The 16,143-nt window shown below is 42.8% G+C and overlaps 3 protein-coding genes across 3 annotated transcripts in view; 1 reads left to right on the forward strand and 2 right to left on the reverse strand.

Moving 5' to 3' along the window:
- Positions 1-3,076, reverse strand: part of foxred2 (FAD-dependent oxidoreductase domain containing 2) — an 8,044-nt gene extending 4,968 nt beyond the window's left edge. The window contains exons 1-6 of the mRNA XM_079252458.1: positions 2,954-3,076; positions 1,819-2,036; positions 1,421-1,726; positions 1,089-1,340; positions 678-995; positions 408-574 (exon numbers count right to left, since the gene is read on the reverse strand). Coding sequence (XP_079108584.1) covers positions 408-574; positions 678-995; positions 1,089-1,340; positions 1,421-1,726; positions 1,819-2,033 — 1,258 coding nt within the window. The 5' untranslated portion in view covers positions 2,034-2,036; positions 2,954-3,076. The remainder of the gene's footprint in view (positions 1-407; positions 575-677; positions 996-1,088; positions 1,341-1,420; positions 1,727-1,818; positions 2,037-2,953) is intronic.
- Positions 3,077-7,531: 4,455 nt separating this feature from the next.
- On the forward strand, positions 7,532-8,825 carry hmox1a (heme oxygenase 1a; the record flags this gene model as incomplete). Its single annotated transcript, XM_079253450.1, has 5 exons — positions 7,532-7,581; positions 7,685-7,796; positions 7,883-8,098; positions 8,177-8,449; positions 8,597-8,825. 5 exons carry the CDS (start codon positions 7,532-7,534, stop codon positions 8,744-8,746), a joined length of 801 nt encoding a protein of 266 aa, XP_079109576.1. The 3' UTR covers positions 8,747-8,825.
- A 218-nt stretch (positions 8,826-9,043) lies between these two features.
- Positions 9,044-16,088, reverse strand: mcm5 (minichromosome maintenance complex component 5; the record flags this gene model as incomplete). The annotated part of the gene is made up of 16 exons (XM_079252383.1): positions 9,044-9,203; positions 10,409-10,536; positions 10,698-10,840; positions 10,923-11,051; positions 11,134-11,246; positions 11,328-11,504; positions 12,155-12,220; positions 12,307-12,450; positions 12,523-12,634; positions 12,726-12,897; positions 12,973-13,142; positions 13,225-13,380; positions 13,457-13,629; positions 13,709-13,837; positions 15,327-15,453; positions 15,916-16,088. The coding sequence occupies 16 exons, from the start codon at positions 16,086-16,088 to the stop codon at positions 9,102-9,104; spliced, it is 2,214 nt and encodes a 737-aa protein (XP_079108509.1). The 3' UTR covers positions 9,044-9,101.
- Between the last annotated feature and the right edge of the window lie 55 nt (positions 16,089-16,143).

Genomic DNA, 16,143 nt, shown 5'->3' on the forward strand with positions numbered 1-16,143 from the left:
TGAGAAACAAACTTGCACGTTTTTATTAGCAAAAAAAAAGCAAATGCTAGTATCTGTAATGGGATGGGCATATGCCAGTGTCCATGTAATAAATGAACATATACATATATATATATATATATATATATATATATATATATATACAAAGGGAATACTTATGCAGAGGTTTATATTAGTTATAGTTTGGAGAGACATGCTACCATGATCGCAACGTCTCGTCTTTGTGGTTATTTTATCAGAGTAATGCCAGGCATGTGACTATAAAATAAAGGCTCAAAACTGTAAATACATGACATGTCCAATTTTTTGGAAACTAAGTTTCCTGACCGAGATGTCCTACAAGACAACAATAAACAAAAAAGACTATTAAACTACTGCGCCTCAAAATGACCTTGTCAGACTTTCACCTGTGTAACGGAACCCGTGGACGAAGCCACCAGCAGAAGTGCGGTAGTCTCTGGAGTGAGAAGCTGTTCCCAACATAAACAAGTTGGGGGTGTTCTTCCCTTCATACCATGCGGTCAGCCCCGGCAACCTTCCTTTGGCATTTTCGCTGTTTGGTAGGCTGACAGAGCTGAGGACATTATTTTCAGACTTTAATTTTTTAAAGTACTGTAATATGAAACAGTAAACTGATAGTGACAAAATACAATAACCGCAATGTTTTTTATTTGTACCTGTCAAATATGCTGAAGTTGAACCGGAATCCGAGGCATCGAATGACACGGTCATAGGGTTTGCGCATGGGGAAGTTGTCAATGTAGTGCCCTGGAAGTTCCTCACACGACACCTCAGAGTTGTTCTTTTTGTCCCTGTTATGCATGTACTTTTTTAAAGACAGATACAACTGTCCCTTTTTCTCTTTCTTCTGTCCACCCGATCTCTTCATGTTTTTATCCTTTTGTCGAGCAATAACTATTTTCTCCAGGCGTGCCTCTACCAGTCCATCTAAGGACTTCAGCTGGTATGTGTCTATTAGCTCATTATTAACGGCTCTGGAACAGGATAAAACAGCAAATATCAGATTAGGGTGGAAAAAAAGTAGTAATCATGGATTATTTTTTACAAGGATTTGAACTGTACTCTACCTGAGATCTCCAACATAATGTGTCTGCCAGGCCAGTCGAACAGGGCTGGAGCTTAGCATGTGCACCCGACTCGCTCTTCCTAAGATGCTCTGGGCCGTTTCAAAAGCAGAGTTCCCCTTTCCCAGTATTAGCACGGCTTGGTCCTTGTAGTCGTCAGGGTTAGTAGAGATGGACTCATAGCCCTCAACTAGATCAGACCCAACAAACTCCACCTTCTGAGGGACCCACAAACCTGTGGCTACCAGAAGGATGCTGAGGAAAATATAGCAAAATTACATAACACTGCAAGGAATCAAAGTTTTTCGGCTTATTCTTAATCTGCCAAACATTACCTGCATTTGTAGTCCGACGCATGTTGGTCAGTGAGAATGTAGCTCCTTCCTGTAGCTGACTGAACAGCCCTGATCCTTCCAACGTCTACACCATACTGAACCTTCAACCCGAGTTCCTCCACAAACATGGACAAGTAGATAGGGAAGGCATCTGCAGGTGGGTAAAACTCACTGCTCACTCTCTTAAACAGGAGGTCAGGTTTATCACTCAGCAGAGAGTTCCAGTCATGTCTCAGGTTGAACTCTCGATTGCGCCTTCCTGTGTGGATTTTGTTAATACTAATAAGCTTTCTGTGCCTGGGATACCTTAAGAAGAAAAACAAAAACATGTTATAAAGATGGTGCCGTGCAGGACATGCAAAATCGTGATGCAAAAACCCCCTTGCAAGGTTTTATACTTGTTGAAAAAGCTGCCAGGTCCTGAGTTCCTCTCCAAGATGACATAATTTCTTCCAGCCTTGGAGAGAAAATACCCCATCTGTAGTCCCGCAGGGCCAGCTCCAAGCACACAATAATCATAGTGATGGGTATCATTGTGGTGACGGTCATTGAATGAGGTTACGGCAAAACCAATCAGGCTGTAAAGGATGAAACACAGAAGGCTCGGCTCCATAACCTGTAGGATGGAAAGTAATACTGTAAAAGTATGACTATAATGTCAAATGACAAATAAGACTGCATTATTTTCTCAAATTGTGAGAGGAGCTCAGAGTAGAGCCGCTGCTCCTCCGCATCAAGAGGAACCAGTTGAGGTGGCTAGAGCATCTGGATAGGATGCCTCCTGGACACCTCCCTGGTGAGGTGTTCCAGGCACGTCCCTCTGGGAGGAGACCCAGGACACGCTGGGGGGATTATATCTCTGGGCTGGCCTGGGAACGCATCGGGATCACCTCCGCATAGTTGGCAAATGTGGCTGGGGAGAATGAAGTCTGGGCTTCCCTGCTTAGGCTGCTGCCCCCGCGACCCGACCCCAGATAAGTGGAAGAAGATGGATGGATGGATACTTTCTCAAATTACAGTGAAACAGTGTGCACTTAGAGGATTGAAGTAACATAAAATCTTTTAAAAAAATATCTTTCAATCAGGGATCTGAGTGCTAATTTGAAACTGTGTCCATCTGGGACCATTAAAAAAAAACATAATCAGGAAAATTGTGTTTACTATGCATGACCACAAAAAATACAGCCGAAAATAACCGTACACTTTATTTTATGTGGACAGATGCATTGATTTACATCACCCAGAGACCTCATTAGTATTTGGGGCATGCTGTAGTAGCTGATTGACAACACAGAAAATAACTTTCATGACACGGATGCTAACAAGAAGACAATGCGACGCTATGACGAGAAAACGAGGCTAAAAATGAAACAGGCAGCTGGAGGTTGGGGGTCTAAGTCTCTCGGCTCTTCGTTTACTCTCCGGCCGATGTAATAACACCCTTCTGTGTTTGCGGCGGCTGCCATTGCGAGCCAGATGTGAAGCCAGCTAACGACGTTTCATAACAAGCAAACATGGAGACCTGCTCCTTACCTTTTATATCATTCGGTGCCTCGCGCTCGTCATTAGAGGATCTGAACGTCTCGAGACAGCTGCATGTTTACTATCTGGCATTTTAAAGTGCGTTCAGTTAGCATGTGTAGCCCTCTGAGTTTCCACTACTAGTACAACCCACTTCACCCCCCCAGGTGGTAAAAACCCATAATGGTGGGCTGCTTGCATAAGGCGGTGTGATTTGAAATGCTCAGAGCAGAGCAGGATAGAAGAGAGGAAAAGAGGTGTGTAACAGGGGCGTAGCAATACAGCTGTACTGACTGAGGCTAAGCCCCCTACATTTATCAAACCACTACCTCTCTCTAGGGCTGCTCTGTTATGACAAAAAATTATAATCACAATTATTTGGACAGAAATTAAGATCTTGATTATTTAACACAATTATCCAGTATTTTTAAACAGTGCTGCGCGTAGTGGTCTTCTCGACTCCGTGTGGTGCATTATGACCATCTAATGCACTGTACCAATTTTTTAATACGCTTTTACCGCTTATATAGGAACTATTTTACGTTGGCCTCAATGTACGTTTTATGCCAAACAACCGCTGTCAGGCTACAACGTGTTTTTCTCATTTTCCTGTTAAAAGACAGCTGATTTGAACCAGCTGATTAACACGTTGCTATGGTAATGCCCCAGAGGGATATTACATTGATTTAACTCGCCGAACTATGTATAGGAAAAAAATGCAGCCAGTTCTTACTGACAATGGTATAAACTATGTTTAGGTGAACTTCCACAACCTACTGCAGTTATTCTACATTGACCTGCAGCCGGAGCCGACTGAGACGGCTACCTGGGAGTGCTTTAGGACAGGAGAGGCTCCCGCTGCTTGTTCCTTACAGTAACTGCAGAACGCTATGTGCCTTCAAGTCAGTCACCAAAACACCAGAAAAGTCTCCAATAAGTCCAGTAAAAGTTGCTCGATTTTTCGCTGGTTGCTTTTAACAAAAAAGTCGCCAGTTTTAGCGAGAAACTCACCAAGTTGGCAACAGTGTCTGAATGAAACCAAAGCGGCTGTGGGACGTGTTTACAGCACAGCGCTGCAATGCCAGTGATGCTCGATTGCATCAAATCATGACTTTGATCCAATCCTCCGTACTGAACATGCATAAGGCGACAGTGGGGAGGAAAAAAATTCCATTTTAACAGGAAGACTAAACTTCTGGCAGAACCCGGCTCAGGGACAGCAGCCATCTGCCTCAACTGGTTGGGGTGGAGAGGACAGGAAAAACAGTCTAACATAACGCAGATTTTATTCAGGAAGACCTATGGATCTCCGGGTATTCCGGCTTCCTCCCACCATCCAAAGACATGCATGTTAGGTTAATTGGTTACTCTAAATTGCCCATAGGAGTGAGTGTGAGTGGTTGTTCGTCTCTGTTTGTCCTGCGATGGACTGGTGAGCTGTCCAGGGTGTACCCTGCCTGTCGCCCAAAGCCAGCTGGGATAGGCTCCAGTTTCCCTGCGACCCTGAATTGGATTAAGCGGTTCAGAAAATGAATGAACATTAGAAAAATGGAGCAGGGTACTACTCAGTGCATCAGGCGACGTCCCCATTGCTGCATAAGTAATGGATGGTTACTACCCCTAACTCCAAGAGCATAACCTGGACAGATGGGCCCCATACATGCAGACTCCAATTCAGGAGATGTTAAATAAGGTGCTAACATACAAGCCAAACTTTTTTTTTTTGCTCACCTTGATAATCTCATCATCTTGAAAATAATTTTTAAAAAGGATCATGTTGTATCCCCTTAAAGTAGTCTGTTATCTTGAGAAATAAAGTAATCTTGTGAGGATAAAAGGATAATTGAACTGATCACATGGAATCAAATGATCTCAATATAACATAAAAACTAGCTAGAAATCTTTAGATAACATCAAAAAATTTTGTCCATCTTCTCAACCTGCATTCTTAAAAACACATACGCATTTTTCAATTATATATAAATTTTCAAAAATAACTCCGAGTTTAACAATATTGATTTCTAAATTTGTAATAATAAGGGGTTGTTTGTTTACAGGACGTAACCGGAGTTGTCAAATGAATAGTCAAAATCTGTTAAAGTACATTACAATTAAGGAACAGTTATTCAAGAAAGTTCCTTCTTTTGGAGTTGTATTTGACACTGAAACTGCCTATCATAAGGGAAGAGGGAATATTATGGTCTGATCCATTTATGTCACAATTTGTTATGTGCGGTTACAAGCTGTTGGAATTGAAGAAAAACAGCAAGCATTTTTACCAGCAATTTCTAAAGGAAGTGTCCGTTTTGTTTTGGGACTGGAGTCTTTTTCCTACTGTCACTCCCATTTATCACAGTGTCAATGAAGGACTGACCAGTTCCCGTAACATTTATGTATTTGGACTGGAGGAAACCAAAGTACTCAACGAAACTCACACTGAGATTTATACCGGGAAATTTCCTGATGAGTGACAACAGTGCTTCACCACACATCTTTTTTTCTCTCCACAGCACAATGTACTATGCCTCGAAGCAGTTTTCTGCATTAAGCGTAAACGTCACTCTCCTGACTTTATATGAGGCCAGACCAGGGCCGGATTAAAAGTGCACAGGCCCCTGGGCCCACAGTCTTCCTTGGGGCCTGTGCACTTTTATAACATTGTGAAAATTGTGAATGACACTCTGTGAAACAACATTTCTAACATCGCTCAGCCAATGGTACCAATAGCAATACACTAGACACTGTGGTGTAACTATTTATGTACATTTTGTTTCATGTCCAAACTGCTGGTGTTTGCCCTACTTGGGCCCCTGGGCCTGTGCCCATATGCCCATTAGATAATCCAGCCTTGGGCTGGATCATACATGGAAACCCTCTGTATTACCAATGTAAACGTAGTCAAGATGACTTCATGAAGCGCAAACTGAGTGCAAACTCAGAATGAGGAAGAAAGAGGATTAAAAGGACTTTAAATGTGACATGGTTGTTAGTTTAAGTATTTCAGATTTTCACACACAACCATCTCCAGGGTTTACAGAAAATACTTTGAAGAAGAGAAAACATCCAGCGAGCAGCAGTTGTCTGGACCAAAATGTCTTGTTGAGATCAGAGGAGAAATGACAAACTGGTTGGAGACGATAGAAAGACAACATGAAATGCCAATAAGTACTAGTTCCACCCAAGGTATGCAAAATAGCATCTCTGAACAGTGGGTGCCGCTCCTGTCAGCTAAGAACAGGAAACTAACTACAATTCACACACTCACCAGAACTGGCTAATAGAGGATGGAAAAATGTTGCTGGTCTGATGAGTCCAGTGGTTTAGATGTCCTTCAAGAAGTGGGTATACTCTTAATTTTTTGGCTTTTTCTTAAAAACAAAAAAGTAACCCAGAAAACCACTGTTTTAGAAAAAGTTAAATGTAAGACTACTCAGTTTAGAATCAATCAGTATATTTGCTCATTGTCACATAATTTCTTCTCTTCGGTTTCAGGGAGGTCGGGGTATGAAATGACCAAACCAATACTGGCACACAGACTGGTAAGAAACAGGCTCATAGACATACAGTATATACATATATCTTTATTATGTCTATGTTCAGGCTAAAGTTAACGCAGCTGATGGCTATAACTGCACCAGTGTAACATACGGTAGGTCAGTGTTTTCCAACCTTTTCTGACCGAAGGTACATTCTTTTCATGGAAAAGATCACAAACCAAATATGTTTAAGAATTAAACTCTTCAGCCTATGTTAATATAAAGTTGATCTTGTCAAAATATTTCAAATAAGATAATTTCCCATGGCACATCTGACAATCTTCCAAAGCACACCAGCGTGCCACAGCACAGTAGTTGAAAGACACTGGCATAGGTAACCTAAGCTAAGCTGCTGGTTGATGTAGGCATTTGTGTTGGGGCATTGGTAATTGTAAAAGCAGCATTACAGGGGGTTTAGAAGTGGGTATACTCAATGTTGACTGAAAAAGGAGAGGCTATACTCCGTATACCCTGGACTACAGCAGTGGATGAGTCTCCATTTCAGCTGCACATTCAGATGGATGGGTCAGAATTTAGTGCAAACCACATGAAAGCATTGATTCATCCTGCCTTGTCTCAACGATTCAGTTCAGACAGGAAGAATTTAAGCAGTTGTGAAGGTGGACTGTATGTATGTTCATCAAAAATAAACAGTAACATGACAGGACAAAGCAATATAACAGAAAATGCCTCTACATTGTAAAAAGTCATCTTCTCTACATGTGCTGCTTGTTTGCTACTAATTTTGCCACATCATGTTTTTCTGATTGCGCCACTTCAGGGTCACATCTGCTTTGTCATGTGAAGCTGCAGCACTTTGCTTAACATGATGCAGCAATCAAACTTCCCCTTCGACTCAGCAGTTGCAGCTGTATATAAGAGGCAGGAGAGAAGTGAGAGGCCACATCACACACAAGCGACAACTGAAGCCTGCGTAAAGGACTGACTATCACGGCTCAGCAAATGTAAGTAAAGTTAAATCTATGGAACGGATTTTTTGTTTTTTAAATTGCTTAAACGAAACCAAAGTAAGTGTTTGACTGAATCTGAACAGATGGAGAACATGAAGAGTGCAAGGAAAAATGATACAGGAGACACTGGCAGGTATGACGGACCCTTTATCAATTGTTTTTTAAAGGAAATAACTGGAAAAACTAAAGTTTTATGTTTTTTTTTTGTGCATTTTCTGTTTGACATCTGCCTTCAGTGACTTATCTGAACAGATCAAAGCCGCCACAAAGGACATCCATGTCAGAGCTGAAAACACAAAGCTGATGCTCAGTTACCAGAAGGGACAGATCACCCTGCCACAGTACAAAGTAAGTCACACACCTGGTTTTTTTTTTGTTTTTTTTCCCCCCACATTGTCATGAAAAGTGAATATTCATCCCAATGCCTCTTTCAGGTCCTGCTCTGCTCCCTCTATAAGATCTACAAAGCCCTAGAAGATGAGCTGGACAGGAACTGCTCTCATCCGGCTGTTGCTCCGGTGTACTTCCCGCAGGAACTCGCCCGTGTGGAATCACTGGAGAGAGATCTGGAGTTCTTTTTTGGTTCAGACTGGACTAAGAAAGTGATTGTCCCCGCAGCCACGCACAGATACGAACAGAGACTACGAGAGGTGAAGAAAGATGATCCGAAAATGACTCATTAATGGCAACATGCAAACCAGCTGAACTAAACTGGGTTTGTTTTCCAGATTGGGAAAGAGAAGCCGGAGCTGCTCGTGGCCCACGCCTACACTCGCTACCTCGGCGATCTGTCGGGTGGGCAGGTGCTGGGAAAAATCACCCAGAAATCTTTAAGGCTGAGCAGCAAAGAGGGGCTGTCCTTCTTCTCCTTTCCTGGCGTGACCAGTCCCAACCGCTTCAAGCAGCTGTACAGGAGCCGGATGAACAGCGTGGAGCTGACGGGGGAGGAGAAGGCGGCGGTGCTGGAGGAGGCCGTGTCGGCCTTCGAGTTGAACATCCAGGTGAGGAAATAATCAGACCATTTCAGGGTGTGTGACCGGTGAAAAGGATCGAGTCCTGCTCCGTGTCATGCTGAATCCAGCAGAAACAGGAAGCGAAACTTAACATGCTGACAGTTTTTTTTCCCTTTCAAACTTATTTTTCTGCAGGTTTTTGATGACTTGGAGAAAATGTTAAGTATAACCACAGAAGACGCGGACCAGTCCAAGACTTGTTTCCCAGCATCCCCAGTCATGCAGTTCACCGTGGGACTGTGTCTCACACTGGCCACCATCGGAGCGACACTCTACGCCATGTAGACCTCAGCCGGATTCATGCTGAATAAGCACAAACAGCACTTTAAACAAATGAAATCAAAGCTTAAGTTGAAATATTTTCTGCCACAGCTTCTCATTTGTGAAAACCTTACTGCTTCTGTAACTCATCTTTGTCAGTTTTCATTAAAAAAATCCAAACTGATCACAATTTGAGACTAAATTTATTTAATTTTCATGGATACATTTAGATCAATAGCAGGCATAGTTAACAGCTGAACATTTCAGATAAATCCTTTCACATGGGATCATTTTCTGCCACAAACACAAGTTAAACTGGGAAATCTGAAGAGTTTAAACAGATCAAAACTATTTACATCACACACCAGCATAATTCTCTCTACTTGACTCTATAAAGCACTTTTCTCTGCATGCGGTGCTGAAGCTCCCCCCTCCGTAACATCAGGTGGAGGACTTTATAGATGGCATGTTCTGGATATTTCTGTAGAAGGAGAAAGCACAAAAAAAAAAAAATCAGAGCAGAACAGGTCTGTGATGACATGTTGACATGAAGATTCAGGACTTATTTAACCTCATCTTTTTGGTTTTTATAAACAGAACTAAGGGAAAAACTCTGAGCCACCCCTCATTTCTTTAGATTTTGTTTCAAATATGAGAAACATTTGAAGCTATTTGTTAAAAACACCTACAAACAAATGAAAAGAGTCTAAAAAAAATGGAGCCTGGGACATTTTAACAGGCTTTAACATCAGTATTTGGTCTGAGTAGCTTTAATTCTCAACACAGCGGGAGCTCGTATAGACCATGCTTTCTTTTCATTTCTGTAAGAAGTCTTAAGAATGGCTTCTCGGCAGCCACCCTTCCAGAGGGAACATTTCTGAGGAAGCTCCAGTCAACAGCAGACAGATCAGCTTAAGGTCCAGATGCATCACACAGGTCTGGTGTCAGGTCTTTGCTGGAATTTTGTCCTTTATTTCCTGAGGACATCATTTCAGATCATGTAGTTTGTTAAACATGCTGCTTTATTTATAAAAACAACAAACAGCACACCCTGCTGATGTGTCAACTTTTCAGTCTACAACACACTCTTTGTTAATCTGTTTCTATCTTTGCCATTTCTTGCAGATTACATTTAAACAAATGGGATTAAATTAGTGACAGGCTGCTGTAAACTAAAGGCCTAAACTTAACATGGCTAAGTTGTCTGTTATGTGTCGAGAACACTGGTTCATCCGACAACCCAGAAGCATTAAATGTGCTGCATGAGTCAGAATTTGTCATTTACGGCTTAAACAAAACAAAATCTTGTTTGCTGAAAATGGTCGGGTACAAGGACTAGAAATGAGTTTAAAAAAAAAAAAAAAAAGGCAGCAAGTAGACTTTCAGAAGTTCTTAGAAACTTTTGCACAAGACTACTTTAATATTCCTTGGCTCAAGTTCCAGGTGAGGCATTTACAGTGAACTTCTGTCAGCAAGAGCCTTTACCCCCCCTGGACTGTTACCCTGGTGCAGACACGTGGCAGCCCACTGCTCTCTAGCATCTGCTAGAGATGGGTAAAATGTAGTTGTGATTAATAAAGTAAACGTTATTATAAAGAAATGAAAGGTGGTTCGAGGCTTTTGCAGGGTCCTGCGTGCACAACCAGATCAATATGGTTTTAAATATTCTGATTTTCTCTGCTTGACCTGTTTGGTGAAGTCTTGGATGATGCTGTGCTCGGACACCTGGGAGCCAATCGCAAAGCGTCTCTTCAGCTGCTTCTCGATGCGGGAAATCATTTCCTGGTCCTCTTGAGAAGTGAAGCCCTCCACTCCTGCGCAGAAAAATGCAGAAGAAGAAACGTTAACAGCAGGAAACACCTACACTGCAGCATGTTAAAAGATATATTAAGCAAAGTTTTACAATAAAGGGTGAAAAATTGTTTTACTTCACTAAAGTCAAAGCTTTAGGTGATGAAATACATAAAACACACACCTGAGAGGCTGCCGGACAGCGCAGCGTCCAGCGTGGACACCTGGAAAAGCCTGAGGGCCTCGTCCACCTCTTCTTCTCCAGCCACAGCCTGCAGCTTCATCTTCGCCAGAGACTCTGCGATGCGAACAACCGCCTCCAGCTGCCTGAGAGGAAAACAACACAGAAAACTACTTTAAGGACTGAAAGAGGGGTGAAGAATGGTGAACATGCTCAGTACCAACGTACCTGACAGTGATGGGGATGGAGGCTCTTTTGTCCGTCTCCCTCTCATGGTCTCGTGCACCGCTCCTCATCACCACATATCTGTTCTTCAGCTTCTCAGCCGCCGCCGCAGACAGCCGGGGTCCACATTTACTGGAACCGAATATGACCAAATACATGATTTTGCACGTTAGTCGAACTGCAGACATGTCTTGTGCGAGTCATGGAGACTTACGCTCTGGCGTAGGCGATGTACTTCTTAAACGTGGCTAAGGGAATCTCTCCTTCGACTCCTTCGGTCTGCGTCTGGGCGCTCAGGTGAACGTTCATCACGTGACGAGCCAGCGTCTACAAACAAGCAGAGGGTTTCAAGCGGCGCACTTCTGCAGATTCCCGATGAGCTCACGATTCAAAAAGAAGCCTCCTCACCATGTCTCTCTGCTGGTCGTGCTGGTCTTTGATGATGAAGATCATGTCAAAACGGGACAGAATGGTGGGCATGAAGTCGATGTTGTCCTCTCCCTTTGTGTCATCCCAGCGACCAAACACGGAATTGGCTGCAGCCAGAACGGAGCAGCGGGAGTTCAGGGTGGTGGTGATGCCAGCCTACGAGGAGCAGACATGGGAGTCGAACACGTCAAACTGCCTGACGGTGGGGGTGTTGTCTGGTAGGGCTGCGATGATATACTTTTGTCCCGATTTGATTCAGATTTTTTGGATGCCGATTCGATTGAAATTGCGATTCTCACAATTCTACAATATTGCTAATTTTTGTAGATTAAAAACAAAATAAATGTATAAAACTTTTTTTTTTTTGCTCATCATTTTTCTTGATTTCAATTAAGAAAAAACAACACAGTAGCCAGACCATCATTCTGCTGCTATAATGCCAAAGACGACAAGTAAAAAGTTCAATAAAAAAAAAAAAAAAAAAAAAAAAAAAAAAAAAAGACAATTTTATAATGGACTATTTTCATTTGGAAAAAAAGAGGGGGGAAAAAAAAATCCTAATTTTTAACATTAAAAAAAGCAAAAACGATCCCCCCCATAAAAAAAAAAAAAAAAAAAAAAAAAAAAAAAAAAATCGATATTTTAACAAAAAAAAACCAACATTTTTTTAACCCCCCCCCCCCCCCCCAAAAAAATATTTTTAAATTGTGAAGCAAAAAAAAAAAAAAAAAAAAATTCCTGATTTTCAATTTTTTTTTATTTGATTTTCCACCCCTATTGTCTGGCTTGCTTTAAATGAGAAATACCTTAGCGATGGAGATGGTCTGCTGCTCCATGGCCTCGTGGATCGCTACTCTGTCATCTTCTCTCATCTGAGAAAATAAATAGACATTTCTGATCAATTCTGGAGCAGACGGGTGAGACTGCACACCTCCTTTAGCTAACTTTTACATCTTACCTTGTCAAACTCGTCGATGCATACAACTCCGCCGTCAGCCAGCACCATGGCCCCTCCTTCCATGATGAATCCACGCGTGCTGGGGTCCCTCAGCACAGAGGCGGTCAGACCAGCTGCACTGCTGCCCTTCCCGGAGGTGTAAACCTGCAGAGCCATGGTTGAGTATCACACACTAGCTTAGTCGTAGCGATCAGCTCTAGACAACGACCCGCTTACACCAATCGGTGAGCATCTCTCCACAAACTTGAGCAGCTGAGACTTTGCTGTACCGGGATCTCCAAGCATCAGCAGGTTGATGTCGCCCCTCCGTGTGAGACCATCAGGCAGCCTAAAGGAAATAAAACCAAACCGTTTCAGACAGTTAAGGGAATTTTTTATGAGAAAAACGCAGGAAAAAAAATGCATTTTTTCCCCTTCACCTCTTTCTTGAACCTCCAAACAGCAAAGAAGTAATGGCCTTCTTCAGATCGTCGCTGCCGTAGATGGAGGGAGCCACTGAGCGGGCCAGAGAGTTGTAGATGCCAGGAGAAGCAGCCAGAGCTCGTAGCTCCTCCTCCTCTTGTGGAGAAACTGATCCAGTGGCGCCACGACCTGGAAAAGACAGGAAATATACGCAGCGGTCCTCTAATGGTGGAAAATATCACAAATCCAAACATCCATCGCTACCTGCTCCTTCTGTGTCCACCTGGATGCCAACAACTCGCAGGTAGGACGCACGGATTCCAACGCCAACACCCTTTTCTTTGCCTTTGGCCTTCGCAGCGGCCACCTTTTTGATGGAGTAGATGCCCATGATGGTCACCCTGTTACCGGGCACCACGTGGTCGCACAGGTACCTGAGAGCAGAGGGGAAACCAGATGAGAAAACGCTTGTAAGTTTTGTGAGGTTGCAGGAGGTGATCACGCGGACTCCCTTACCTGTCGCAGTAGAGCTGCAGGTGGCGAGGCATCTCTCCGTGTGGCACCGCGTCCGGAGACTCCTGCAGGCGCAGCGTCTGGAAGTCCACACAAACGCAGCGGTCCGGGATGATGAAATAAGGGTCCACGGGACACTTCACCCTGCCGGCATTCTCACTGAAAACAGGAACTTGTTGTAGTTAAGAGCGTTTTTAATAAACTAGATTTGAGACCCGTCTGTGGCAACACTCACCTGCTGCACTTGCGAGGCAGAGCGTAACCCTGCAGGCCCGGCGGCAGAGGGATGTCCTTGATGACGGCACGACAGCCACGACACTGCAAACACACCTTCGTGGCCTTGGCCTTCACAGCCGTGGCTGAGATGATGATGCCGTGCACCTTCACCAGTCGTGACACCTGCTCAGACTGCAGAGAGAAATAACAAAAAGGTGATCCAGCTGCGTTTAAAAGTGACATTTTGAGATGGAATCGGGTCAGCAAGTACCTTCAGGCTACGAATGGAAGCATGATGGGCGTCGCTCTTCAGCATAACCTGGATGTCCTGCACCGTCTCCTCACCGACAGGCCGGGGACGAGTCACCTCGTCGGCCACTTCCTTTGCAGCTTCCTCCAGCTGTGAATGAGAGCAGATCATCAGGGATGCAACCATGTTGTCAGACCTCATCCAATATCTTCTGTTTTCACTGTTGGTGTAATTGATATCCAGCTCCGGCCCTCAAGGGCCAGAATCCTGCACTCAAGGGCCAGAATCCTGCAGGTTTTCCATGTATCCCTACTCAAACACACCTGACTCAAATGAATCAGTCATTGTGCAGAACTTCATTGACTTTTGGATCCATTTAATGGAAGCCAGGTGTGTTGGAACAGGATACATGGAAAACCTGCAGGACGGATGGATTTGCGAACAGACCACAATATTCTTCCTGGCGGCACAAGACACACCCAGACTACACAGCACAGGAAGATTTATAAACAATAAACATGGAGCTGATAATGGACTTATGTATTTTGTTTATATTAAGCCCATCAGAAAAGATTCATGAAAACAAAATGTATTCTATTAAAAAGGTATATTTCGAATTGCATCTTTAATAAATTAATTAATTACTATGTTTTCATTACATTAAAAAGAAACTATGTTCATTGCATGTTCAGCTCCATCCACAGAACAGATGTGCTTCATTTGCCTGGTGGTGAGAGAGCTGTGTCTTAATGCTGCAGCGGCGACTTGATTCAGGTGACGCCATTGTACCATCTGTGATATTTACATCCAAAAAAGCAACACAGAAGAAAAGAACTGTTCATAAGATGGCGAAGATAAAGACAATGAGATGAATTAGTATTTATGGTGCTGTTTGATGAGAAATAAAAGGATAAAGAGAGAAACCAACCATATTTGATAAACAAATAAATAAACAAAACAGAACAGAAAGTGCACTTGTCAAAGAAACTGAAACACGAAGAGGCAGAAAACAAGAGGAACCACCGGTATTGCTTTTCACAGCTGTAAATCCATGAAGGATGCAAAAAAAAAAAAAATTCTTGTTTTAGTCTTCCACAGAGTTCAGCCACCATGAATGATGCCGTGTGTTGCTAGGCAGTAGGGTGGACAGCGTTTCACATGGTTGCCATCTTCAAACTGACCACTAGATGTCTGTAATTGTTGCATGCTGTCATTTTAACATCATGGCAGAAAAAAAAACAACAGCAGCAGCAGCATTAGTTTATAACTGTGTTTTAATATCAGCAAGAGAAATAGGCGGTTTTCAAACCCACATACTGTTAGTGTGTACAGATTTAGCCAAAATGTAGGATCCATTATTTCAACTATTGCAAAATCAGCATGAAGAAAATCAATCAGCTTTGGTGTCACACCTCTCCCAGTTAAATAAACTGTATGATTAAGTGGCATATTTAAAGATTTGTCTGTGGGAATTAAACAAGCTAAACGCAGCTATGCCATAATTTAAGTCCACTTTTCCAAACTGAAAATGTATTAAAAGGCTCTGAAGACAACCATGGCATTGTTCCACCCTTCACTGCCTAGGCTAGAAACAGAGAGATTGTGGTAAAAGATGGAACCAGTAAAGCAGCAGTCTCACCAGTGGCAGGTTCTCAGTCGGCAGCTTGTAAAGACAGTCAGACAAATCTTCATCAAAGCTGGCAAGATCCTCCATCTCAACCTCCACACAATACTCCCCCAGGGTGTAATGCCGCTTCAGCTCATCTCTTAAAAAAAAAAAAAAAAAAGTAATTAAATATGAATTTTAATACAGATAATGTTTCAAAATTGTGAAGACAAATGATAAAATACAAAGAAAAACTATGATATGTAATGATAACATATTTTTGCTGGTTTAAGACCAATTCTACTGATATAGATCTGACTTTTTAGTGCAATTTGTTTACAATTTAGTAATCTGGGTTAATGGTTTGCCATTTTATTCACAATAGTTTGTACAAAGCAGCCTGCAAACATGATGGTGACTGCAAGACAAGACAGCTTTTAATAACATGCATCTCGGTTTTTATTTCTCACAGTCGCATTGGTAGACTTGTTCTTTATAATCCAGGCTATTTTAAGGCCTTTAACTCGACATGATTTCTCATGCAGCTTCACTCTGAGTCGAGTTAATCAAAGTTTAAATAGACATCTATTACTTTTTTTTTTTCTTTCCCCAGTTTAATCACCTGTATTTAAACGTGAAGCCAGTTTGGTCGGTCCCAACTCGGAACTGGCGCAGGAACTCACGGAACCGCTTCTTGATGTGGATCCGCTTCTGACCACCTTCATCCACACCGGGCCCCTCTCCTCCTCCGAAGCTGTCGCTGTAATAAACTCCGGGGTCGTCAAAGCCAGACATACTGCAGCAGCTCGGTGAACGAATCACAAACACGCTGAAACTGAGAGTTTAAACT

The sequence above is a fragment of the Telmatherina bonti genome (genome assembly GCF_933228915.1).
Source record: "Telmatherina bonti genome assembly, chromosome: 14".
NCBI lineage: Eukaryota > Metazoa > Chordata > Actinopteri > Atheriniformes > Telmatherinidae > Telmatherina > Telmatherina bonti.